Genomic DNA, 27,398 nt, shown 5'->3' on the forward strand with positions numbered 1-27,398 from the left:
ATTTTTAGCACCATTAAAAAGTTTGAACTTTTGATGTGTAGTGCTACTTTACTTTAGGCTTTCTGGGCCACCCAGAGTCTCTGTTGCATTTTTTCTTCTTTTTTACCATCCTTAAAAAATGTAAAAACTATTCTTGGGTTATATACTGTACCTAAGGATCTGTAATAAATACACGCAGGCTCTCTAATATATATTGCCCCCATAGTTAGGGAACTGAGTAGCTGAGGAACAAAAGCTTTTTACTGGATAAGTTTGCATACCTTTTTAGTCTTGAATCCGTTGTTTTTGTTTTGTTTTGTTTTTTAGATTATATTTATTTATTTATCTTTAGAGGGGAAGGAGAGAGGGAGAGAACATCATTGTATGGTTGCCTTTCGTGCATCCCCTGCTGAGAACTGGTCTGCAACCCAGGAATATGCCCTGACTCGGAATTGAACCACAGTCCTCTGGTTCGCAGGCCTGTGCTCAATCCACTGAGCTTTACCAGCTAGGGCTTGAATCCGTTGTTTTCTTTAATGTACCCTTCAAGTGAGAAATCAACCTCACTTTTCATTTTCTATTAACTAAAATCAACTAACATCTATTTCCTATTTTCAATTCTAACAGAATTTCCCAATTGAGTAGAAAAGCTGTAAAAGTTTGTCTTTTCTTCAAATAGCATTTCCCAAAGTGTTGTCCATAAACCTTTAATGTGTTAAGATGTTAAATTGCAGGAGAAAATGGTTTCGTGATAATAGTTTAAGAAATACTGAGTTCCTTTACTGTGTGTGTATAGGACTTTGCTTTTATTTATTTATTGTTTTTAGTTGTAGAACTTGGGAGACTTGCTTTATTGAGCAGGTGTAAAACAGATTCCATGGTTTGACTTGAAGAAGCAGATGATTGTTCCTTTCCTTTATTTTGATTTTTATCTCTATATACAGAAGTTTTAATCAATAAGATGTTATCCATGCTTGATTATGCCAGAAAAGAACAATGAGAGAGTTAATATCTTTCAGTTTGAGATATAACTGACATGTAACATTGTATTATTTTAAAGGTACAATGTAATGATTTGATAAATTTATATATTGTAAAATGATTATTACCACAATAGGTTTAGTTAAATTTACATCACCTTGCATAGTTATGATTTTTAAAAAAAAATTTATTTATCTTTTAGAGGGGAAGGGGAGAGGGAGAGAAATATCAATGTATGGTTGCTTCTCTGCATCCCCTGCTGGGAACTGGCCCCTGCTGGGAACTGGCCTGCAACCCAGGCATGTGCCCTGACTGGGAATCAAACCGCGATCTTTTTGTTCGCAGGCCCACGCTCAATCCACTGAGCTACGCCAGCCAGGGCCCGATTTTTTTCTACTGATAAGAACTTAGCAACTTTCAAATATACAATATAGTATTATCAGCTATAGTTGTCATGCTCTACCTTGTGTCCTCAGAAGTTAGTTATCTCTTAACTGGGAGTTAGTCCTTTTTGATCACCTTCACATGTATTTCCTCCACTCTCCCACACTCCTCTGGCAGCCACCACTTGGTTCTGTTTGAGTTCTTTGGTTTTTTTAGATTCCATATAAGTGAGTTCGTGCAGATTGGTCTTTATCTGTGTGGCTTATTTCACTCACATGGGACTTGCCTAAGTCTTTGTTATGCCACTATGGATTTTTATTTTCTAAGAGCGAGCTAAAGTAATGCACTGTTTTTTAAGAGTACTATGATATCTTTTTCCTGGAACAACCTATGAAAACATTGATCTGAGAAAAGTTGATGAAATAGATAAAAAATAGCATAAATTTTTGGACTTGATTCTCATCTGAAGGTATACATATGTATATGTGTTTGCTAACTTCAAATAAATTAATTTTAGAATTTTCAGTTAAGTAATTATTTTACATTTCTAGTCTATTTTAATCATTACCGTAATCTGGTGTTGATTTTGTTTTACAGCCAGCTGTTGCACTGCCTACGAGTCTTAGCCTGTCTACTCCTCAGCCTGCAGCACAGATAACTGTGTCATATCCAACACCAAGGTCCAGTCAGCAACAGACTCAACCTCAGAAACAGCGTGTTTTCACAGGGGTGGTTACAAAACTACATGATACGTTTGGATTTGTGGATGAAGATGTATTCTTTCAGCTTAGGTAAATTTCATTAGGTGTTGCCTTGTTGTGTTTAACATTAAATATGTTGATAAGGCACCTGCTTACTTGTGTCATAGGATTGTGGTTTAGTTACAGTCTTCTGTTTTAATCATTCAGCTTGTTATGTTTGTACCTGTGACCTTTTTTGATGGAGAATGTGACTGAAGATGCCATTTGATTATTGAACAAAGTTAGATGAATTCTTTTTTTTTCTTTAAGCACATATGACATTTTATTTTATTTGTTTTTGAGATTTTATTTATTTCTAGAGAGAGGGGAAGGGAGTTAGAGAAACATCAGTGTGTGGTTGCCTCTTATGTGGCCCCCCACTGGGGACCCGGCTTTCAACCCAGGCATGTGCCCTAACTGGGAATTGAACTGACCACCCTTTGGTTCATAGCTCGCGCTCAGTCCACTGAGCTACACCAGTCAGGGCTGAATTCTTTATAAATATTTTACAAGAGTGAATTATCGTTTCTGATTTTTCATGGGCAGACATACAATGAGATTAGAGATTGAAATAGTCATGTGCTTTTTTTTTCTTTTTAAAAAAGATTTCTTTATTTTTAGAAAAAGGGGAAGGGAGGGAGAAAAAGAGGGAGGAAACCATCAGTGTGTGAGAGAAACATTGGTTAGCTGCCTTTTGCATGCACCCCAACCTGGCATCTGCTGGCAGCCCAGGCCTGTGCCCTGACCCGAATGGAACTGGCCACCTTTCACCCTGCAGGACAGCACTCAGCCAACTGAACCACGCTGATCAGGACAGTCATACGCCTTTTAAACTTCTGTTTGACTGTATATGCTAAAAGTATTTTAAAATAGAAATATTAATAGGATTGAATGATAAATAAACTAACATACTGAAAATAGTATTTTTAAGTGTTGTGGAGAATGCAAAAAATGTGAATTTCCCTAGATATTTTAAATACATTTCTTTTTTTTTTTTAAATTATTCATTTTTAGACAGAGGGGAAAGGAAAGAGAGAGGGAGAGAAACATCAGTGTGTGGTTGCCTCTTGCGTGCCCCCCACTGGGGACTTGGTCCGCAACCCAGGCATGTGACCTGACCAAGAATTGAACCAGCCACACTTTAATTCACAGGCTGGTACTTAATCCACTGAGCCACACCAGCCAGGGACAAATATATTTCTAATGACCTTCCTGAGAAGTACTTTATTTAAGAAGTTAGATTTAATTACTGTATGTTTTTTCTGAAAGTGGGTCTCCTGTTTTCCATTTTATGTGTATTTCATCTTTCCGAAGTCCAAAGCAAATCTTACTCTTGAGTTATAAAATTAGAAAGTGTTGTGGAGGGAACGACACAATAATAGGAGAAATTGGGATGGAAAACTATTTCCTCCACTTCAAACCCTGTGTTTAGAGAAGTGGAAACATCAGTTTTAAAGTACAATTGAGTCTTGAAGGATTATCTACTTTTTACAAGAGGTTTTTAAGTTTCCAAATCAGGTAGATTTTATTTTATATTTTTTATTCAATTTATTGGGGTTAGCTATAATTTACTTTAAAATACCATGTATGTACATCTTTTGGGGGGGATTTCTTTTAAATATGTTTATATTTAACTTAATTTTTTTCCAGTGCTGTCAAAGGGAAAACCCCACAAGTGGGTGACAGAGTATTGGTTGAAGCTACATATAATCCTAATATGCCTTTTAAGTGGAATGCACAGAGAATTCAGACACTACCAAATCAGGTATATAGAGTTTGATATTATTGAAACATGGTAACTGAGTCTTTTAATTCACAAAGATTTTTCTCCCTTTTTAAAATTTTTATTTTATTTGTTTATTTTTTCTAAGAATCAGTCTCAAACCCAGCCTTTACTGAAGACCCCTCCTGCTGTACTTCAGCCAATTGCACCACAGACAACATTTGGTGTTCAGGCTCAGCCCCAGCCTCAGTCACTGCTGCAGGCACAGATTTCAGCAGCTTCTATTACTCCACTACTGCAGACTCAGCCACAGCCTTTATTACAGCAGCCACAGCAGAAAGGTATTGCATGTAACGTATCTTTGCTTTTTATGTTTCAGACTTTGTTAATTTAAACTCAGCACTATTAATCCCCTGTCCCCCTATGGCTATCCTCTATCTGTAATGGAAGAAAGTGTTTTTGAGACTCTTTCTTGTGAATGTAACATTTTATATACATGCGGAGTCTGGTGATAGCACTTTAAGTTCCTCATTGAACCATAGTGCCTCAAGTAAATGAGCTGTGTTTAAATTTTCCTTTACAAATTCAGTATTTGAAACTTTGGACATTTTCTTATCAAAACAATGTTAAAAATGATACCCTTGGCTTAATAGAAGCTTGCTTAATTGGTATTTTAAAAATGTAATTGCAGCACTTTTTTATTATAAATTTTGACATACTTGGAGCAAAGTGATAAAAACTGATAACAGTACAAGTTATGAGTGAACACCTGTATAATTACTAGGGTAAAAAAATATAACATTGCTAGTTAAACTCTTTTCTTTTGTAATAGTTTTATCATTTAAATATATATCCTCATAATGCAGTTTAGTTTTGTTTTTGAATTCTACATAATCTGATTCCATTTGTATAGTCATTTGTGAAAGAATTCTTTTGTTCAATACTGTTCATACCAGTTCAATACTGTTCAAAAGTGGTTTTTCATACCACTTATTCCATGTATCTTGTTTCTTCATATTCCTTATTGTATAATATTCCACTATAAAATATTGTACAATTTTATCTGTTCTTTGGTAAACATTTGGGTTGTTTCTAGTTTTTAGTTTCTGATGCTGCTGCTATGAATGTTCAAATACATATATGTCAGGAACAGTGTGCACAGATTTCCCTAGGGCATGTTTCTTCTGATGGAATTGTAGGGTCTCCGGGTTTATGTGTATTAAACTCTCTGGGTAATACCAGCTGGTTTCCACACTACTTTGTTCTTCTGTGTATCTTACCTTTAATCCTGTGATTTCTGATTATTTTTTCTCATCTTTCTTTCCTAAGAGGATTTGTTTTCAGTTGTTAATAGGGGCTTAAATACCTTTTTTTTCCCCTGTCACTATCTGAAGAAGAGAGAGCTCAAGGAAGCAGTGTTTCTGGTGATGATGAATCTCATGAGTTTAGTAAATGATTGACAGGAGCAGTAAGAATATGGTGGAAAAAATAGAAGAGAAAGAAGGGATCAGTGTGGTGTGAAAGTTTACTTGGCAGAAGGGTGGAGGAATCCTGGTTGGCAACTAGGATTCCTTCAGTAATACCAGCAGCCCATTAATCTTTAGCTGATATGGTATTACTTAACAGAAATATTCATAAGTTTGCTCTTTTCTGTCCCAAATTATTTATGAAAATTTTTAAGTATATAAAAGCATTGAACAGTATCATGATCACTTGTATATTTAACAGCCTTGAACAATTAACATTTTGCCAGTGTGTTTTGTTTGAATATTTAAAAGAAAAAACATACATTTTTAGGACCATAAGACACACCTAGGTTTTAGAAGAGGAAAATAGGGGAAAAAATTTTGAAGCAAAAAATGTGGTAAAAAATTTAATAACATAATATTTCACCAATATAAATGTAAAAAGGGGAAAGATTTATGCGATCTGAAGAGAAACCAGAGTATTCACCAATGTAAATGTAAACAGAACTCAACATCAGCATTAACAGCCATTATTTCTCCCAAAATGGGGGGTGTGGGGGAGTCTTATAGTCCCCAAAATACAGTACATGCTATTAGCTTAATAAACGTTTGACATAATTAGCAGACATTATGACATATCACTCCCATATACTTAAACAATGTTTTCTAAAAGTGATTTTTCTTATGTTACCACAATCTTTTGTTACATCTAAGAAAAAGCACTTAAATATCCTTTTTATATTCAGATCACTCCCATTGCCTTTTAAGGTTGTTTTTTGTTACCTAACAGAAAGCCAAGTTTCATGCATTGTAGTCTTTAATTCTAGGATAGCTTCCTACTTTCTTTTTTATTACCTTGACTTTTTGAAGAAATTAGACTAGTTGACTTGTAGATTTTTTTTTCTTTTTTAAGATTTTATTTATTTATTTATTGTTAGAGAGAGGGAAAGGGAAGGAGAAAGAGAGGGGAAAAAACCATCAGTGTGTGGTTGGTTGCCTCTCTCCCACCCCTTACTGGGGACCTGGCCTGCAACCCAGGCATGTGCCCTGCCTGGGAGTCGAACCCATGACCCTTTGGTTTGCAGTCTGGCACTCAATCCGCTGAGCCACACCAACCAGGGCAGCTTGTAGATTCTTTTGAAGTGTTCTATTCTGGATTTGTCTTGATTCCTTGTGATGTTTTTACCTTGTTCCTCTATCTGCCATATAAACTATAAACTCTAGGTTAAGTCTGAAGGCTTTTATAGGTGATGTCTTGTATTCATATTGCACCATATTAGGAGGCACATGTTGTCAGATACTGCCACTATTTTTGATGCTAAATTTGATTACTTGGTCAAAGCGGTAACCATAAATCTGTTATAAGAGGTTTTTTTTTTAACTCTCTGTAGATAATCTCTGGGTGATACTTTGACTTCTCGTAAGTATCTTACTGTATAGCAGCCTTTGGTTTAATGTCAGTAGATCAGGGGTTGACAAACTACAGCCCTTAGATTTGGTCCATGGTGTGGTTTAATATGGTCCCTGAACTAAAAATAGTTTTTGCATTTTTATTTATATATTTTGCCCCCCAGGCAAGCAAATTGCATTGTTTTATTGTTAATGTTGCACTTCCCCCAGTGGCATATTGAACAAGGTCATACAGGTGACCTTGCCATGTTATTAAATGAACACTTTTCTGTGTTGAGGTGTGCTTTACCCAGTGGAAAGAGCACAGGCTACAAAGTCTCATGGCCTGCCTTTCACTTCATTCCTAAAATGCTTTAGAGAATACTGCCTCATTTAAGTAGTTTCCTAATCTGTAGTAAATAGGGTTATATTCTCTTTTTTGTTTGTTTGTGTTTTTATCTTTATTATATAGTTTTTGGATTTTTAAAGGGTTATAAAAAAGTATGCAAATATACCAAATGGTCTCTACTATTCATTGGCCACAGAGCCTAAAATACTAGGCTCCTATCTATAAAATATAACCAGGTAATGATTTGGAAATTTGTTTAAATAAGTTAAAATGTTTTTCTGTATCTTTTGAAGCTGGTTTATTGCAGCCTCCTGTTCGTATAGTTTCACAGCCACAACCAGCACGAAGATTAGATCCACCATCCAGATTTTCAGGAAGGAATGACAGAGGGGATCAAGTGCCTAACAGGAAAGATGATCGGAGGTCTGTTTCTCAAAGTATATTTTTGATGGTGGTGATGGTTGCACAATGTGATGTTCTTAATGCTGCTTAAAAATTACTAAAATGCTAAGTTTATGTTATATATATTTTACTACAATTTAAATTAAAATTTATTTACTGATTTAAAGGAGAGAGGCAGAGAAAGAAACATCAGTTTGTAGTTCCATTTATTTATGTATTTATTGACTCTTTTTTAAACTTTTTAATTTTTTAAAGATTTATTTATTTAGCCCTTACTGGTATAACTCAGTGGATTGAGTGCGGGCTGTGAACTGAAGGGTTGTGCATTTGATTCACAATCAAGGCACATGCCTGTGTTGCGGTCCCACTGGGGGCCACGTGAGAGGCTACCAAAAAAGCACACACTGATGTTCCTTTCCCTTTTCTCTTACATTTCCCTCTCTCTAAAAATAAATAGGTTTTTTTAAATAAATATTTATTTTTAGAGAGAGAAATATCAATCAGTGTGTGGTTGCCTCTCACACGCCCCCTACTGGGGACCTAGCTTATAACCCAGGCATGTGCCCTAACTCGGAATCCAACCAGTGATGCTTTGGTTCTCAGGCTGGAACTCTTTCCACTGAGCCACACCAGCCAGGGATTGGTTGACTCTTGTATGTACCCTGACTGGGGATCAACTCCATAACTTTGGTGCATGGGGAAGATGCTCTCCAGCTGAGCATCCCAGCCAGGCCTCATTTTATCACAGTTAAAAATTATTTTAATTAGTATATTGTCAAGTTTTGCTTCTATTACCTATTATTTCATGAAAGAACTTTTGGATAATGCCAGAAAATTAGTGATTTTAGAAAAAATTTGTTTTAAGTCGTGAAAGGGAAAGAGAAAGACGTAGATCCAGAGAAAGATCTCCTCAGAGAAAACGTTCCCGAGAGAGATCTCCCCGAAGAGAGAGAGAACGATCACCTCGGAGAGTTCGTCGTGTTGTTCCACGTTACACAGTTCAGTTTTCCAAGTTTTCTTTAGATTGGTAAGTTATCCCACATCCTTGTCTCGTTAAATTATTAGGTTTGTAATTTTGAATAGTTTGGTAGGATGTGTTATATACAGAGGTACTTTTCTTGCAAATTTTATTTCTTAACATTTAGTGCTCTTAGCTTATATAAAAGCAAAGGTGCAATTTGGGTAGCAGTTCTTAGCAGATTGGTTTATTTTCATATACTCAATAAAGGTACCGGATGCCTATTGAAAAAGGCAGTCCTGCTGAGATGAAGTTATTCCTTAAAATTAGAATCATTTAAGATCCAGATTTATTGGTAACTTTGTAAGTTCATGCATCGTTCATTGTGTGTGGCATAATAATAATAGAGCAGTACATTAAATATGTCAAGGATTAAATATTTCATTATAGTGTAATAGAAACATACACACATATGTATTTGTATGCATAAATACATTTTTCAGTCTTTGGAATCAGGAGTGATGGGCAAGTTACCAAGAGTTTTTGGGCTTTGCCTTAAAATGGAAACCAAAAACTGCAACTAGCAGAATTGTGAGATTGAGTTCGTGTATCTAAAGCAACAGTGTGTGTGGCCTGTTGTAGATACTCAGTAATAGCTGCAAAGTTATAATTCATAGAAAGGCAACTGATTTACTCTAATGGAAGGATTAGAGCAAATCCTTCCATTAGAGTAAGGGAGAATTATCAAAGGCCCTGGGACTGGCAATTTTGTATAAGAAAAATTAACAGGAAAAAACCAATTTGCAGTAAAGTAAAAAAATAAGTTATTAAAAGCAGCTTTAAAGCTGTTTCACGTAGAAACATATAATTATGCACTTCAGTGTCCTGAGAGGGTATTGCTGTATTTCAACAAACTGATAGATAATGTTCATAATATTGGACTATCAAAAGTTAAAAATTTTTATATATTCTGTTCTAGACTCAGTAAACCAGGGTGTTTTATTTATGTTACTCAGTGGCAAAAAGATCTCGCTCAATAATTTTGTTTAATTCTTAGGTAATTGATGTTCATTTACTCTTGCTTGTGGTCAAGTCAGCGACTACTCTTAATTTATGCTAGTTTTCTTATCCCTGTTTACTTGTATATTTAAAAATATCTAGTCTGTATAATCCCTATTTACTTGTATACTTAAAAATATCTAGTCTGTATATTTAAGGAAAACTTTTTGGAATCAAAACCACTTCTCCAGCCTTTAAAGACATTAAGTAGTGCAGCTGTGCTTTAAACTCATCTGGGAAGAGCTGATGCATGGAATGTAAATTGAACAGCTGTCTGTCTCCTTTCAAGTCAGAACTTCACCACTTTGAAGTAAATTCCCAAGAACACCAAATGAACTCATTACATATAAAAAATTTCATGCCCTTTAATTCATGGAAATCATATTTTCATATAGTAATATGATTTATAAGAGACTATGCCAAGACATGATTTATTTGTATTTATTTTATAAAGATTTTTAAAATTATTTATTTATTTTTAGAGAGATAAAGGAAGGGAGGGAGAAAGGGAGAGAAACATCAATGTGTGGTTGCCTCTCATGTGGCCCCCACTGGGGGACTTGGCCTGCAACCCAGGCATATGCCCTGACTGGGAATTGAACCAGCAACCTTTGGTTCTCAGCCCGCACTCAATCCACTGAGCTACACCAGCCAGGTTATTTTATAAAGATACTCATATAACATACACTTCAACAATTCTAGTGATAGGAAGCTATTATACATACTTTCTGTTTGTACCAGGTCTTTAAACAACAAAAACAAAACTGAAGTGCCTATTTTTCTCATTTTCATTATTTTGACAGCAAAATTTTATTTAAATAAAGTATAATTATGTCAGTAATTGTTAATGACAAACAAGTTTGTCATTCTATATTTATTATTTTTAAGCTTCAAATAAAAAGATGCCCCTATAAATCAGTTTACATTTTTACCCTTGTTTTTAGTTGTCTTTTAAAGAGACAATGTAGTTACCTTTTCAGAAAATTGCATTTTCTGCTTTTCATTTTGCTTTTAACAATTCTCTTGGCTTTTTACCAGATTGATTTACTTTAGAGTTTCTTTCCTTTAAAAGATCTGCTTCTTAGGAAAAAGAAAATGATCCTTTAAAAAAAAACAAACCATTATACCAGATTTAAAAGGCAAGAAACTTATCCTCTCTTTACATAATAAAACAGGTATAGATCTTAATCATTAACACTGAGAGGTATTGTAGTGTGGATAATCCAGAAAACATTTAGATTTTGCTTTCATGTGAATTTTAATTTTGTATCCACGTATTCTTGACCTATAGAATAAAAGTTGTATTTTTCTATATTGTATAAAGCTGATTGAGGAACATTCATTATAATTTGGTACCATTCCTATCCTTTCTTTATCTTCATTCTATGTGAGTATAATTTTCTTAAAAGTGTGCAATTTCAACTGAGGCAGAACTGCTTTTGTTCAGATCTTCTGTGGAGCTGGCATTGAAGTTATTTCAGAATAACTTCTCTAATGAATTTTAAGCTACACACAAAAAATAAAGAAATAAAGGTAACATTTAGATATGTTATTCAAAGTTGTAAGTAAGCAATTTTAAAATGAGATTTCCTATGCCTTTCTGCACATCCATAGCTCATTGTTTATTGACCATTTGCTGCTGGCTTTTAGCCATAAAGGTTATATGTTTAGCTTCAGAATTGAGTAAATGTTTGCATAATCTTTGGTATTAAGGCTGTTTATTCACTACTTATGTCTGTTTTTCAGTCCTAGTTGTGACATGATGGAACTAAGGCGCCGTTATCAGAATTTATATATACCTAGTGACTTTTTTGATGCTCAGTTTACATGGGTGGATGCTTTCCCTTTGTCAAGACCATTTCAGCTGGGAAATTACTGCAATTTCTATGTAATGCACAGAGAAGTAGAGTCCTTAGAAAAAAATATGGCCATTCTCGATCCTCCAGATGCTGACCATTTATACAGTGCAAAGGTTTGTATTCTGTAAACACAGCTAAAGGTTCTGAGCAATTGGTTATATTAAGACTGTATGTGGAGTTAATCTTCAGAGTGGTTTAAGATTTGAATACCTATGTTTTCTTCTTGACCTGAAATCTGTTTTGGTTATTTAAGTAATTTAATGTAATTTCTCTTTGCCTTAACTGTAAAATTATGTTTGTTTGTTTGTTTGTTTGTTTGTTTAACACTTGGAACCTCATAAAAATGTGTAGATGAAGCCGATCTAATGAATGTTCTGTCACTTTGGCTAGGCCCAGATAAAACATAATTGTGGGTGAATGTCTATATGTTAGTCTTCAGGGCAACATTTAGTATACTGCTGTGGTCAGTAGTCTTTTGCTATTTTAAAACCTCAAAAAACACCATTTGGAAAGTTCAAACCATGTAATTATAAAGGTATCTGATACCATTTCTGCTGTAGGATTTTATTTTCCATTTTTATCAAAAAATTTTGGTATATAATATGTAAGGATAATTAGTAGTGCTTCTCATTTTTTTACATTAGACTTTTGACAGGATTGAATTATTTGACTATAATAGGTAATGCTGATGGCTAGCCCTAGTATGGAAGATTTGTATCATAAGTCATGTGCTCTAGCTGAAGACCCACAAGAACTTCGAGATGGATTTCAGCATCCTGCTAGACTTGTTAAGGTAAAGTGAAGCATTAACTTTAGGTGCTTATTGCTTTGCTTGGTTCTGTGTGTATATGTATATATATATATAAACACTGCCTTTTAAAATTTGTTAATCAGTTTAATAATAAGTTTAGTATTGAGGCATTCAGAATTGAATGATGTAGGTGTTTTTCTCACTGTAGATTATGGCTATAATTTACTCGTGTCACTAGTTCCACTGTCATTTCAATGTTTGTAGTAGAGAAAAATTTCAGTGATAATGGATTTAGTGTATCTTTGGATGCTTTTAAAGTGTAAATTATATAGCTTGTTTCTTTAAAAGAACCCTTTATCTGAAGAAATATTTTAGAAGGATGAGTTATGATGTGTAAATCCTATTCCATTGCTGAAATGCAGTGTGGAACACGATGAACTGAACTCTTCCTTGACTGACAGTTACCAGAGGTAGTAAGAATGATATTGGGAAGGTTTGTACCTTTCCTTTCCAAGTATTTTATGTGTAATTTGATGAGTTGCATAATATATACATGATTCTTTGTTTTGAATTAGTTTTTAGTGGGCATGAAAGGCAAGGATGAAGCCATGGCCATTGGAGGCCACTGGTCTCCTTCGTTGGATGGACCAGACCCAGAAAAAGACCCTTCTGTGTTGATTAAGACTGCTATTCGTTGTTGTAAGGCTCTGACAGGCATTGATCTAAGTGTATGCACACAATGGTAAGTACCAATTCATTTCTTGATTAGGAATATTTTCCTAATAGTTTATCTAGATAATTTTGTCTGTCAGCCTTCACCCCCCGCCCCTTATTTTAGCAACCTTGATCATGCAAGTAATCTCAAAGGAAAAAATCCACCTTTGTAGCAGAAGTTTATTTGGTGCCAAAAATGTTTGGGGAGGGGGGTAGGATTAAGAACTAATAAAAATAAACTTAAAATTTTTAATGTTTGTTATGTACTTTGGAAGTTGGATGTATGTTGAAAATATTTTTCATTTCATGCATAGCTGGAGAAGATCGTCAAGAGAGAACTTCATTTCATTGTAATTCTTTTGTTATAAAATGATGTAGTTGCTGATTATTTTTGTTCAGCCATATTTTCTCTTGAGGCTTATTTGTCCTGTATATTTCAGTATATTTCTTGTGACTTAACTGAGAATTTTTTTTTTAGCACACAAAATCTGAACAGCTATCCAGCTTCTTCAGGTATTCTCTAAACTGTGGGTAGCTCTGTGGTCAAACTTGAAAATGCCTTGGGGAACATACTCTTCTTTTAACTATAAATATTGTACAAATTTACCGAAAGAGGAACTATGGCTTCTATAATTTTTTTTTCTTTAGACCAACCTCAAGTTCTTGCAGCAAAATTTCTTTACTTGATGTGCTACAAGTGAACTAGGGTCTTTAAAATGTATTTTAGAATTTTTTTTCCAACATGCTTCTTCCCTTGCAACAGGTACCGTTTTGCAGAGATTCGCTACCATCGCCCTGAGGAGACCCACAAGGGGCGTACAGTTCCAGCTCATGTGGAGACAGTGGTTTTATTTTTCCCGGATGTTTGGCATTGCCTTCCCACCCGCTCAGAGTGGGAAACCCTCTCCCGAGGATACAAGCAGCAGCTGGTCGAGAAGCTTCAGGGTGAACGCAAGGAGGCTGATGGAGAACAGGCACTGAACGCTAATCCCTTTTTCTATTTTCGCTTCTCACAGGCACAGGAACACAGGCACAAATGCACACCACACACTACATAACAGACACACACGGAGGAACATAACTGGTAACAGCGACTGGTAATCCAGCTTTCAGCAGTATAGTTGTATGTTCTTTTCTCTTTAAAAAAAAAAAGAATCTGTTTATCATGCTGACTTTAAGAGTGCTGAGACAAAGGAAAATAAGTTGTGCTTAAATTGCACAGAATTTTGTTTTTTATCATAGGTCTAGTTGCTGGAATCTGGGACCAGTTGTTGAGCAAGATTCAGTATTAAGCCATTTTAAACATTTTGCCATTTATTAAAATTTAAAAAATTTTCTCTTTCACGGTCATCAGTTCTAGTCATGGATATTTGAAATTGAACAACCACAAGTCTGAGAGATTTGAAATTTCAGGCTATGTGGCATCGTCTTTGGTATATTTGAAAGGTCTGACTAAATCAGTCTTAACTTTGGGTGGCTTGAAAATTGGGGCAAGATCACACACTGTGTGGTTAGTGGAGACCGGCAGTGTTTGTGCATCCCTGATATCCTTTGTGTTGTAATTTATCACCCTTTTGTGTTTCACAGATCTGGCTTTGATTGGCTGATGAATGTCTTTGTGGTCAATTAAAAGTGGTAGAATGTATGTACGTGGACTTGCCTAAATAACTTTAGGAGAAGATAATCTGAAACATTTGTGACCTTGCACAGATCAGCAACAGACTTTTAAAAATAAATTACCTGTATTTTAAGGTTTCAGAATAGTAATTAGGTTCTTAACTTTGTATATCAGGATGAAGAAGAGAAAGATGATGGTGAAGCTAAAGAAATTTCTACTCCTACACATTGGTCTAAACTTGATCCAAAGACAATGAAGGTAACTTTGAAAGAGATAGTATTTAGTTTGACATCTCTAAACAGGAACAGAGAGAATAGGGACACTGTGTTGTTTGTTTTCAGATGAAAGCCATTAAAAATGAAGTCCACACATTTTTTGTATTCTATATTATGTTTGTATGTATGCATATAAAAACTGAGTAAAAGGAGACTTTGTAAATCAGTTCAGCCAATGTCTGTTGAATATAATATATAAGGGCCTATGGTGTGAGCAATATTGTTTCCTAATTTGGGAACTGATATAGAATTTCTGCACTCAATTAACTTAAATTCAAGGAGTAGAAAAGAAGAAACATAGAAGAAATCCACTTTTTAAAATAAAATTTAATAGTAAAAAGGGGCTTGATACAGGGTGGGGTAAAAATAGGTTTGTAGTTGTTCATATGGAAAATATGATAATATAATTAGCCCTTGGCCTGGTAGGTCAGTTGATTAGAGCATTGTTTTTGTATGCCAAGGCATAAGTGAACCAGTATAGATGGGTGAAGCAACAAGTCAATATTTCTCTCTCCTGTCCCCTCTCTCTTTCTAAAATCTAAGTTTTTAAAAATATTTTTAAAAGAGAGCTTCTGGTCAAGATGGAGGCATAGGTAGACATACTTCACCTTGTTACACAACTAACTTAAAGGGCACAACTAACTTAAAAGTGAAAAATACCCAAACTGCCAGAATATCACCCAGAACTGTACAAAAGTCTGACAACCAAAGATTTAAAGACGTTACATTCATCCAGACGGGTAGGAGTGGTGGAAAGGACGCTGTGTGGTGGTGACAAGAGGAACGGGCAGTCCCATGTTCATGTGTGGTGGTTTAAAAATCAGGGATGCCTTCTGAGCAAGCAGTCCCAGCCCCAGGCCAGACCACTCAGCCCAGGGTTCCAGCGCCAGGAAAAATAAAGCCTTGTAACTTCTGACTGTAAACTCAGTGGGGGTTGGGACAGCAGAAGAAACTGCGTTTCTTAGGAGAGCCTGGAACATACACAAACCTACCCATCCTGAGAACCACAATCAAGACAGCAGCTGGAGGGGTGCCAGTCACATATGGGAAGTGGGTTAAGTGACTGGAAAAGGGGGTCAGTGTCAAGAAAGCCCCCCAGAAGTCAGTCAGAAGCAGCATTGGCCCTCAAAGACCCCTCCCCACAACATGGAGCCGCAAAGCAGTTTGCCCCTTCCCTGGCAAATACCCAAGGGTCCACCCTATACAACGTAACGTGCTAAGACAGGAAATCAAAGAGGTTCTACCTAGTACACAGACCCAGGGAGGCTGCCAAATAAGGAGACAAAGGAAAGATGGCCCAAGTGAAGGAACAGAACTGAACCCCAGAAACAGAACTAAGGGATGAGGAGATAGCCAACCTATCAGATGTGGAAAACACAGGTGGTCAGAATACTCAAAGATCTCATTGAATATGACAAAAGCATAAGGGAAGAAGTGAAGTCAATACTAAGGGAAATAAAGATTAGAGGCTGATCATTACTTGTTTTGTATCTTGTTACTTAACACATAAAAGTTGATTAACTTCTGTTCTTAGCAAAAAAACAAACAAAATAACCCCAAAGCAGTTTTTCTTCTTAATTATGAAACTAGCTTTTTAACCCAGATAGAGTCCTATAGATTCAGAAAATATAGCCAAATTGATTAAACTCTACATCCCAGGACTTTCTGTCAAATTAATGGCTTTACTATTGTATTTCTTATTTTAAAACTTATATTTATTTTGATTATAAATGTAATGCATGTTATTTTCAAAATTGGTGTATATGTAAAAAATAGAAGAAAAACATTATTTGAGCCTATTACTCAAACACAATCACTCAAACTTGTGATGTGTTTTCCATTCTTTTTTCTGGGGGTAAGCTTTGTGACTGGTTGGTTGCATCTAATCTTGTATAAAACGTTGCTGTCTCATCCTTTTCAATAAATATTGGTATTTCCCCTTGTAGTTATTTTTAACCATCTAGTTGATGTACTGTTTTTTCTTGGGTATTACTCTTTTATTCAATATTTAGATTTCTTTACTTTTTTTATTTTTAGAGAGGAGACTACTAAAAGGAGTGTGTAAAGATTTTCTGTTTTCCCATGTTTAGGTTCTTTCCCGAGGGTAAAATCGCAGAAATTAGAATTACTGGGTTAGAGCATTAACTGTTTTTAAGCAGCTTAAAACCTATTGTAAATTATTTTTTTAATGTTCTAAGAAGTTTGTATTTCTGTAAACATTTTATGAGCTAAGTATCCCTTTCACTAAAGTTTCTTTTTTAAAGCACAGAAGATAAATGCATAGTTTATTCTCTATTTCAGTATCCCATTTTCTTTCTTTGTGTTTTTGTGATCTGTATAATTTAGGTAAATGATCTTCGAAAAGAATTAGAAAGTCGAACCCTTAGCTCCAAAGGGTTAAAGTCCCAGTTAATAGCCCGGTTGACCAAACAGCTTAAAGTAGAAGAGCAAAAAGAAGAACAAAAGGAATTAGAGAAATCTGAAAAAGAAGATGAAGAGGAGGATGATAGGAAATCTGAAGATGATAAAGAGGTATATATGAAATTATTTAAATATACTCCTTACCTTACTCTACTTTGATCTGACTCCCTACCGTGTGATGTTTCTCTGTGCAGGTGCCCTCCTGGTGTCTTTCGGGTTTTATTGCCTGGTAATTGGGGAGCTCCTGGTAATTGGGGGGCTCATCTGCCTTGGGTCGTGATAGCTGTCCCTTTCTGCTTTACTTGAAGGAATTGCTTTAGAACTGAACTGTTCAGGACAGGAAGAGTTCATTTGAAAATGGTGAAACTGTAATTCTTACCATTTTATTGTCACATATTTCCCTTATCTGTTTGGTTACCCAGTGGTACAGTTCTTATATTTATAGATATCAGTTCTCAGTATCCCTGGAGGATTGGTTCCAAGACCCCATGGATACCAAAATCCATGGATGCTCAAGTCCCTTATATAAAATGGCTTAGTACTTGCATATAACCTGTATTGCAAATAGGCTACAGCAGAGTACACTTGCACATCACTTCATTTGAGTGAATTCATTGTAGTGCTTGGTGTATGGAAAATTTCAGTTTTGCTTTTTAGAAGCTTGGGATTTTTTTCTCTGATTTTCTTATTTTAATTTATTGATTGAGGGGTGGGGTGGTAGAGAGAAACATCAGTTAGTTGTTCTGTTTTTTTATGCATTCATTGGTTGCTTCTTGTATGTGCCCTTACCAGAGAGCAAACTCACAATTTTGGAATAACAGGATTATGCTCTAACCTACTGAGTTGCCTGGGCTGGGCTCCTTAAATATTTTTGATTCACAGTCCTTTGAATCTGGAGATGAGAAACCTGTGGGTACAAAGGGCCTACTATAGAAGGCAGAGTCAGTGTTTGATTTTTTTTTCGCTCCTTGTTCAGGGACCATGCTAATCTCTGTATCATTCTAATTTTAGTGTATGTGCTGCTAAATGAAGTAAGCAACATTTATCTGGTTTTCAAGATAATGAAATTAGGTTCCCTGGCATCTTCAGTGGTTACATGTTTGTTTTTCTAATACCTTTATTTGAAAGGATTTCAGGTCTTTGCATTTCTTTTTTTTAGTGAAACTCAAATTATCCCCCTTTTCACCAGTGGTTGGGCAAAGTGGGGGGGGGGCAATTTGAAGTTAGTTTAAAAATATTTTTGTATTAGAGAGGGGAAGGGAGGGAGAAAGAGAGGGAGAGAAACATCAATGTGTGACTGCCTCTCACACGCCCCGTACTGAGAACTTGGCCCCTGCAACCCAGGCATGTGCTCTGACTGGGAATCAAACCAGTGACCCTGTGGTTCCCTATCTGGTGCTCAGTCCACTGAGCCACACCAGCCAGGGCTTCCGTATTGTGTTTATTTTGTGCTATAACTACATTGTCCAAGCATGTAGTAATGCATACTAAACCATCTTTTAATCCTCTTATCTCGGTCATACAAGCTAAATATCTGATGCTCGGCACTAGTTCTTTTGTCATTCTCTCTGAAGCTCATCTCCAGTAGATTGCTCAGAGCTCATGGTAGCCATATTTAAGTTTCTGTATGTTGACAACAGTTGGACTATACCCTTTATGCTTGAAAATCAGTTTTGCAAATATAAAATCTTTGGTTCACATTTATTTTTCTTGACTATCTTAAATATGTTACATCTTTCCTGAGCAAGTTTTGCTGTCCAAAAGTGATGATAATGCAGTTTACTTTCTGATACTGTCACTTGCTATTTTGCCCAGATGTACAAAATTTTATTAGAAATGTGTTTTAATATTGGCCATTTTGGATTAACAACTTCAGGTGCATTGTGTGGTCTTTCAATACGTAATTTCTGATTTTTTCAGGAAGTTTCTCTTGAACAAACTTTTCTTTTTGTATTAAAATATACATGAATCAAAATTACCGTTATACCATATAGTAATAACTTTCCAACCCTTCTCCCCCATCCGCTGGTAACCTCTATCCTGATACTCTGTCTCTGAATTTGATACTTCATGTAAGTGGAATTGTATAGTAGGTATCTTTTTGTGCCTGGCTTCTCTCACTTAATGTAATGTTATCAGGATTCAGCCATGTTGTAGCATGTATCAGAACTTCATTTCTTTTTAAGGATGAATATTCCATTGTATGTATACACCACATTTGCTTATTTATTCATCTGTTGATAGACATTGGTTGTTTTCACCTCTCGGCTATTGTAAATAATACCGCTGTGAAAAAGCAAGTTCCCTTTTCTATTCTCTTAAGTCATTATTTCTTGAGTTTATTTGCTTTTGTATCCCTTCTAGTTTTAATCTTAAATTTCTGAAACTCTTGAATGCTGTCACCTTGTTTTTCACTTTTTAAATTCTTGTTCTTTCCATTTCTTGTTTCTTTTTTTTTTTTTTAAGGTTTTATTTATTTATCTTTAGAGGGGAAGGGAAGGAGAGAGGGAGAGAAACATCAATGTACGGTTGCCTTTCGTGCATCCCCTGCTGGGAACTGGCCTGCAGGGAACCAGCCTGCAACCCAGGCATGTGCCCTGACTGGGAATCGAACCGGGATTGTCTGGTTCGCAGGCCCGCGCTCAATCCACTGAGCTACACCAGCCAGGGCTAGCATTTCTTGTTTCTTAATGTTGATCTCAATACTTTCCTATTGCTCATATCTATGTGAATTTAGTTTGCTTAAAATTTTATCATAAGGGGTTTGCTTCAGATAGCTTGTATAACTTCAAAGAGCTCTATGTTCTGTTGTTTTCTTGTTCTGTCAAAAAATAATGGAATGTCAAAAAAATATGGTGGCTTTCTGAAATTTCTCTATTACCCTCTCTCACTTTTATGTGGACTTCCTTTTTCCATGTCTCCATGTCCCTCTTCTGCTCATTATTGATTCTGATGCCAGTCATTGTGGAACCCTGTGCTAGAAGGATGCCCTGGTAAATCGGCTTTGCAAATTCATAGGGCTAGAATGATGTAGACCACCTCAGATTTCAAGATGAACTCCTCGTTGTCACTGTTGTTAGAAGTCTTGCCTAGTTTCAGCTGCTGTCCTAATTGACCTGCTGCACTTTCCAGTAAATGCCCATTGACCGTGTTTCTTTCCTTTTGACTGTTTTGTGGTTTTCCTGTCCTTAGATCCATGGGACAACTCCATTACTTCCTTCTGCTTTCCCACACACAGACACTGGTACCACATAGATCTTTCGGTTCTTAACGGCTTTTTCCCACCCACTTGTACATTGGGGTGTATGGAGATACCTTATTACCTTGGTTTCCTGTCAGTGTGCATGGATTTTGGTTTGAGTATCTAGATTATTCTGTCTCTTTTTAATGTGGAGATTCAGGAAGATCCAGGAACTCTGCTAACACCAGTATTTTTCCTGATTCTCCTGATGTATGTAATGTTAATACAGGTATTCCCCCAACCTCCCTTTAGAAGCAGTTTCTTATTCTGGGATATCCAAAGAGAATTCAAATAAACCTATCCTCTTTAGTGAATTTGAATTTTTCTTCCCTTTTCAGCCCTAATTGTTGGTAATGGAATCAGGAAACTTTTTTCTTTACATGGTATACATTTGATTACAGTTGACCTTTGAGCAAAGATAGGCTGGGGGTGCCAACCCCTGCTTAGTCAAAAATCTGCATATAGCCTTGGCTGGTGTGGCTCTGGCCTGTGAACCAAAGGGTCACGGGGTCATTTCCCAGTCAGGGCACATGCCTGGGTTACAGACTAGGCCCCCAGTGGGGGGCATGCAAGAGGCAACCACCCTGTGATGTTTCTCTTCCTCTCTCCCTTCATTTTCCTGTGTCTAAAAATAATAAATAAAATCTTTTTAAAAAATATGTGCACAACTTTTTTTAAAGCACCGTCTACTAAATGAAAAGATTTAACGTAACCCCCCCCCCAAAAAAAAACCACTTTATGTATGTATGTATGTATTTATAGGCGGGAGGGAGGGCAGGCGGGCAGTATTAATGTATGGTTGTCCCTTGCACACCTTCGAATGGGGACCTAGTCTGTGACCCAGGCATGTGCCCTGATTGGGAATTGAACTAGTGACCCTTTGGTTTCCAATCTGGTGTTCAGTCCACTGAGCCACACCAGCCAGGGTGTGTACAACTTTTGACTCTCCAAAAACTTGCTACTTTCACTATCTGGAGGGGATTGCTTAGTTTCAGGAACCGCTGTGGACACTAAAAACCATGGATACTCAAGTCTCCTACTAAATAAAATCAGTGCATACAGTTGACCCTCCATATTTGCAGACTCCTAGCCCCACAGATCAAAAACATTACAGGTATTTATTTAAAAAATTATATATGGGTGGATCTGCACAGTTCAAACCATGTTGTTCAAAGGTCAACTGTACGTACATATTGTACATGGAAATTTAACTTTTACTTAAAATTTCAAATATGTAGGAAGAAGAAAGAAAACGTCAAGAGGAAATGGAACGTCAGCGTCGTGAAAGAAGATATATTTTGCCTGACGAACCAGCCATTATTGTACATCCAAATTGGGCTGCAAAAAGTGGAAAGTTTGATTGTAGCATTATGTCTTTGAGTGTACTTTTGGACTACAGATTAGAAGATAATAAAGAACATTCATTTGAGGTACTGCTTAAATTTAAATTGCAATCCATATAAGGCCCATGCAATTTGGGTAATTCGAGGGCCTTGTTTCACTGCTTCTGTTTTTTAAATTTTTCCTTGTAGTTTATTATTTGGGGAGGAAAACATGATTTTTTGACAGACTCACTTTTGCTAATTGCATTCCTATGGTATGGTTTAAATGCTCCTCTGGACTCTATATTTCCTATTAATTGATAGTTGGATCATAGTCTTAGGTTCAGGTTTAATTTTTTCTTCCTAATACTGCTTCATAGGTAGCAGTGTATTCTTTCACCAGGATATCAGGAGATATGGGATACATAAGTCTAATTGCCTGTCTTAGAAATGAGGTAATGCTTTATTAATTACTGTAGAATTAAAATACCAACTAATGGGATTGAAAATTTAACTTATGATTAATATGTAAGATAAAGTAATTGATGTTGATCTTTCAACATGAATTTGTTTCTTTGTACCATTATTTTAGAGCTGCTGTACAACATACAGCTTAAAGTAATCTTTAAAAACAGTTGAAGATTTTTAGCCCTAAATAAGTGATTGCTTTATTTTTAATAAAACAATGTAAAGTATCCCAAAATATTAATTATATAATATCTGGTACAAAATTATAATCGTGTTCAATTATTGTATTTTACCAACATCTCACATTGTTTTGGTTTATAAATTATATTGGAAAATCAGTCATACTTATTTGACTCAGGAGGTCATTGTCCACCAAAGAGTAAGATGAAAATGAAGTAAAGTGCTTAGACTAGAGATATTTATACACATATACCAGGGGGAGGGCAAAATAAAATGGAATTTGTTTATAAAACATTATGTATGTATTACATGTTTAAACGTTATCAAAGTACTCTATTTGATGCAGTACATGTATCAGGACGTTTTCTCCGCAGCTCAAAACAATTTTTGAACTCATTGATTTTGATGCCTTTTAGTGCTTCTGCCATTTTTTTGTTTGTTTCACCTCTTCCATACTGGCAAAATGCTTCCCTTCGAGGACTTTTTTCATCCAAGCAAACAAAAAAAAAATGTTGTTTGGAGTTAGATACAGTGAATAGGGAGGATGGAGGCACTGGGATCATAGTGTTTCTGGTCAAAAACTGCTTAACACTCAGCATGGTGTGGGCAGGTGTGCTTGTAAGTTACCCATCATGAAATGGGCCAATGTGTTGAAACAGTCTTCAAAAACAATTCACTGAAGGGAAATGCAGCCTCTCACAACAACACCAGCTGGAACACTGATACTGATGTCAGTTTTCCTGAATACTCACCTAGCAGGGGAAGCCTGTGCTACAAGGGGCCCAACCTTCAGAAGATACTTCTAATATGGGTTTTTTTTTTTTTTTTTTTGGTCTCCCCTTAAAGAGGATTATGGAGGCAGTTAAAAAACACAAAATGCATGCATGTTGGTCTTGATATAAAATTATAGATATTAAAATGTTTATTACTTTTGATATATTAATGATTCCAATAAGCCAGTATCCTTAAACATTACCTACTTTATGATTTTATTTTTATCACTAGTTGCCATATATTTAACTCACAGTAGTGCCTACCATGTTGTAGTCACTCAAGAAATAAGGAAAAAAGTCTTTTGTATTATCTATTGCTTTTAAACTATATACTATATGTCCAACCAGTGCTGTAAGAGGGTCTCAAATTAATGCTACTCTGATGGAAACAAAGCAATTTGTGAAACAGCTCTGTGCTAACAAAATGATCCTTTTATGTTTTTTCTCCCCATCTAACATATGGTTAGTTTCTAAACTCCTTAGTTTCCTTTTAACCAGTCATTAGAATGCAGAATTCAGAGGAATATATCATTAAAATAAAAAATCTTACGCTGGCTTAATATTAATGATAAATGTATATATTCCTTTGAATGCTTGGAGGTGAAAAGCTATGAAGAATTAATTCTGCTCTTCTAGTTACTGTTTTAGGTTTCTGTTCTAACACATTTTAATTATTGTTTTTTATTTCTAGGTAATAGAAAACTCTAAGGAACATATATGCCTCTTGCTATTTATTTACTTATTTTTTAAAAATTTTAAAAGATTTTATTTATCTTTAGAGGGGAAGAGGAGGAGAGAGGGAGAGAAGTATCAATGTATAGTTGCCTCTTGTGCGTCCCCTGCTGGGAACTGGCCTGCAACCCAGGCATGTGCCCTGACTGGGAATCAAACTGCGATCCTTTGGTTTGCAGGCCCGAGCTCAATCCACTGAGCTACACCAGCCAGGGCTACTTATTTATTAATATTTATTTATTTTCTGAGAGGGGGGGAGGAGAAAGAGAGGGAAAGAAGAGATATGCATTGATTGGTCGCCTCTCACACGTCCCCAAGTGTGGGGACATGTCCCGCAACCCAGGCATGTGCCCTGACCGGGAATCGAACCGGTAACCTTCTACTGAGTCACATCAGCGAGGGCACCTCTTGCTATTTACTTACTCCCAAAGGGAGATTTTTGATTAGTTTACATTAATGGTTAAGAGAAAGTGTAATTTTCAACATCTTTAATAGTCATTCTACTGATAATAGAGGTTTTTAAATTAAAATGTATAACAACATCATGAATTAAATGAAAAATAGATCAGTTATTTGAATATATTGTATTATCCTTTATGATCAGGTAAATAGTCTGATTAATGTGTTTTACCACATATACTGAAGAGACTGACAAAGATTACATATTTAACATTTGAAATGAAATATATTGGAACAGCCTTAGAGATACTTACATAGGAAATTTAGTGTATAATTTTAAGTTCATGAGTATGTTAAAGGTCATTACATGTAGGTCCTCAAATAGTAGTAATACATGGTTCCTACTCAGAATTTTTTTGGGGGGCAGGTCATCTTGTTTCCTGATTGTTTTTTTTTTAATTACATTTTATTGATTATGCTATTACAGTCATCCCAATTTTTCCCCTTTTGCCACCCAGCACCCCTACTTCCTCAGGCAGTCCCCTCACCATTGTTCATGTCCATGGGTCATGGTATAAGTTCTCTGGCTATCCCACTTCCTATGGCATCCACTTTATTTGACATCCTCATGGCTATTCTGGAACTACATTTTGTAGTTCTTACTCCTAATCCTATCACCTATTCAGAATTTCGAATTGGTTTCCCCCTGCCTGGTATTCTCTTCTAGTAACTATATATGGCATTCTCCTACCAATTTCAAGTCAGTTTTCAAAATGTCACCTGATCAGAGATGCCTTCTCTGGTTACAGTCTTCTTAGACCCTATGCTTTCATCCTACTTGTTTTCTTATAATTTGATGTTGATTTGATCATTCCATACTTTTCCCCACTATACTGTTAGTTCGGGTGAGTTGGGATTTTGTGTTTTCTTCCCACTATACCCCCCAATACCTAGAACAGTCACTGGGGCGCAGGAGGCATTTCATGAAAACTTGTTGAGTCAATGAATAAAGCACATTTGTGATGAAGATTACTTGTATAAGGTAGTAAGAATTCTTGTATTGAGAGTTGTTTGATAAGTTACTTCTGGGTCTTTTTCAATATTTCTGTTAAAGTTATCTGTCTTTTTATAGGTTTCATTGTTTGCAGAACTTTTCAATGAAATGCTTCAAAGAGATTTTGGTGTCAGAATATACAAATCACTATTATCTCTTCCTGAGAAAGAGGACAAAAAAGAAAAGGAAAAGAAAAGCAAAAAAGATGAGAGAAAAGATAAAAAAGAAGAAAGAGATGATGAAGTTGATGAGCCAAAGCCCAAACTGAGAAAATCAGGCGATGACAAAGATAAAAAAGAAGATAGAGATGAAAGGAAGGTCTGTAATCAGAAGTTTTCAATTAGTCTAAATTTTGGAGTATAACAAATGATGATGAATTCCATCAGAACAGTGAAACATAAAGCGAAATAAAAGGTTGTAGTGTATTAGAAATTTAAGTCTTTGAATTCAGCCTATTTAAACATCTGTAACTAGTTTTATAGTACTTTATTCTTTTTGTTTAAGCCTCACAGCCTGACGGTTTGATTTACATATATTGCAAATGGCAATTTATCCTTAAAACATGTATTATTATAAGAAATTTATCATTTGATTCTATTTCTAGTAAATTTAGTGGCTTTAAAATTTGGGTGGAGGGGCTAATTCAGTATTTGGTGAAAGGTCTTACTAATTTTAAGGTTATTTATTTATTTTTAAATATTTTATTTATTTATCTTTAGAGGGGAAGGGAAGGAGAGAGGGGGAGAAACATCAGTATATGGTTGCCTCTCATGTGTCCCCTGCTGGGAACTGGCCTGCAACCCAGGCATGTGCCCTGACTGGGAATCGAACCGTGATCCTCTGGGTTGCAGGCCTGTGCTCAGTCCACTGAGCTACACCAGCCAGGGCAATTTTAAGGTATTTTAAATTACAGAAAGAAGATAAAAGGAAAGATGATTCTAAAGATGATGATGAAACTGAAGAAGATAATAATCAAGATGAATATGATCCAATGGAAGCAGAAGAAGCTGAGGATGAAGATGATGGTATGGTTCAAATTTTATTTACTTTACTTTTTTTATTTGGTGACTTTTTCATTGAGTCTATTACTTTTTAATTTTTTACAGTAGAAACACTATGCTTTATTGAAAAAATCAGTTTATATTAAAGCAGTTTATTTTTAGATGAGAAAATCAAGACTTGTTTTGGGGTTTTTTTTTTTTTAAGATTTTGTTTATTTATTTTTAGACAGAGGGGAAGGGAGGGAAACAGCAATGTGTGGTTGCCTCTCACGTGCCCCTCACTGGGGACTGGGCCTGCAGCCCAGGCATGTGCCCTGACTGGGAAACAAACCGGTGACCCTTTGGTTCGCAGGCACAAGCGCAATCCACTGAGCTACACCATCTAGGGCAAGACATGTATATTTGATTATGATATGTCCAGATATAATTAACGTTTCAACTTGAGGAAACAAATTTTCCTGAACATGGCGCTTAAAATGTGTCATAAATAAGGTCTCTTGTTTCATAGAATATATTAGTTTTTTATATTCACCCAAGGACATACATGCTTATTGTTTTGGAAAGGGAGGGAGTGGGGCAGATATATATATACACACATTGTTATGAGAAAGAAATACTGATGGGTTGCCTCTTGACTGCACTGGACTGAGGACTAAACCTGCAACCCTGGCATGTGCCCTAACCAAGAATTGAACCTGGGACCTCTGGGTTTACATGATACTGTTCCAACCAACTACCTGCCTGGCCAGGGCACTGCTTTTTTTTTTTTTTTTTTTTTTGAGAGGGGAAGGGTTGGTTAATAACAGTTTGACATTGCCAATACATACCACAAAACTCACCCATTTTAACTATATAACAATGATTTTTAGTAACTATAGAATTGTGAAACCATCACTATAATCCAGGTTTATATTTGCCTATTTCCTTTTATAAATAAAAACTGTATTGAGATAAAATTTACATACCATACAATACACCCACTTAAAAATTTACAACTTAGTGATTTTTAATACTCACACAATTATACAACTATCACCATAATTAGCTTTACAACTTTTTCATTACTTCAAAAAGAAACCCCCTGTTCATTAATAGTCACTCCCATTTCTCCACAATCTTCAGCCCTAGGTTTTCTCTTTAATTCTAGATGTTAAATAGAA

The 27,398-nt window shown here is 35.8% G+C and overlaps 1 protein-coding gene and 2 non-coding genes across 5 annotated transcripts in view; 2 read left to right on the top strand and 1 right to left on the bottom strand.

Moving 5' to 3' along the window:
* The window catches only part of CCAR1 (cell division cycle and apoptosis regulator 1), a 52,318-nt gene that overhangs the window by 16,714 nt on the left and 8,206 nt on the right, over positions 1–27,398 (top strand). For all 3 annotated transcript variants that reach the window (XM_037130553.2, XM_037130554.2, XM_053663948.1), the window contains exons 6-19: positions 1,942–2,135; positions 3,735–3,849; positions 3,956–4,148; positions 7,305–7,434; positions 8,279–8,440; positions 11,177–11,402; positions 11,969–12,082; positions 12,616–12,782; positions 13,518–13,728; positions 14,547–14,630; positions 16,994–17,179; positions 21,548–21,739; positions 25,316–25,555; positions 26,151–26,262. In XM_037130553.2, coding sequence (XP_036986448.1) covers positions 1,942–2,135; positions 3,735–3,849; positions 3,956–4,148; positions 7,305–7,434; positions 8,279–8,440; positions 11,177–11,402; positions 11,969–12,082; positions 12,616–12,782; positions 13,518–13,728; positions 14,547–14,630; positions 16,994–17,179; positions 21,548–21,739; positions 25,316–25,555; positions 26,151–26,262 — 2,326 coding nt within the window. The remainder of the gene's footprint in view (positions 1–1,941; positions 2,136–3,734; positions 3,850–3,955; positions 4,149–7,304; positions 7,435–8,278; positions 8,441–11,176; positions 11,403–11,968; positions 12,083–12,615; positions 12,783–13,517; positions 13,729–14,546; positions 14,631–16,993; positions 17,180–21,547; positions 21,740–25,315; positions 25,556–26,150; positions 26,263–27,398) is intronic.
* Positions 12,422–12,486, top strand: LOC119038225 (small nucleolar RNA SNORD98). Its single transcript, XR_005080383.1, has one exon. It is a non-coding gene; the product is annotated as a small nucleolar RNA SNORD98 (small nucleolar RNA).
* Positions 17,999–18,107, bottom strand: LOC119038218 (U6 spliceosomal RNA). The gene has a single exon (XR_005080379.2). It is a non-coding gene; the product is annotated as a U6 spliceosomal RNA (small nuclear RNA).

The sequence above is a fragment of the Artibeus jamaicensis genome, unplaced genomic scaffold (assembly GCF_021234435.1).
Source record: "Artibeus jamaicensis isolate MK-2021 breed Jamaican fruit bat unplaced genomic scaffold, CSHL_Jam_final contig_332, whole genome shotgun sequence".
Lineage (NCBI taxonomy): Eukaryota > Metazoa > Chordata > Mammalia > Chiroptera > Phyllostomidae > Artibeus > Artibeus jamaicensis.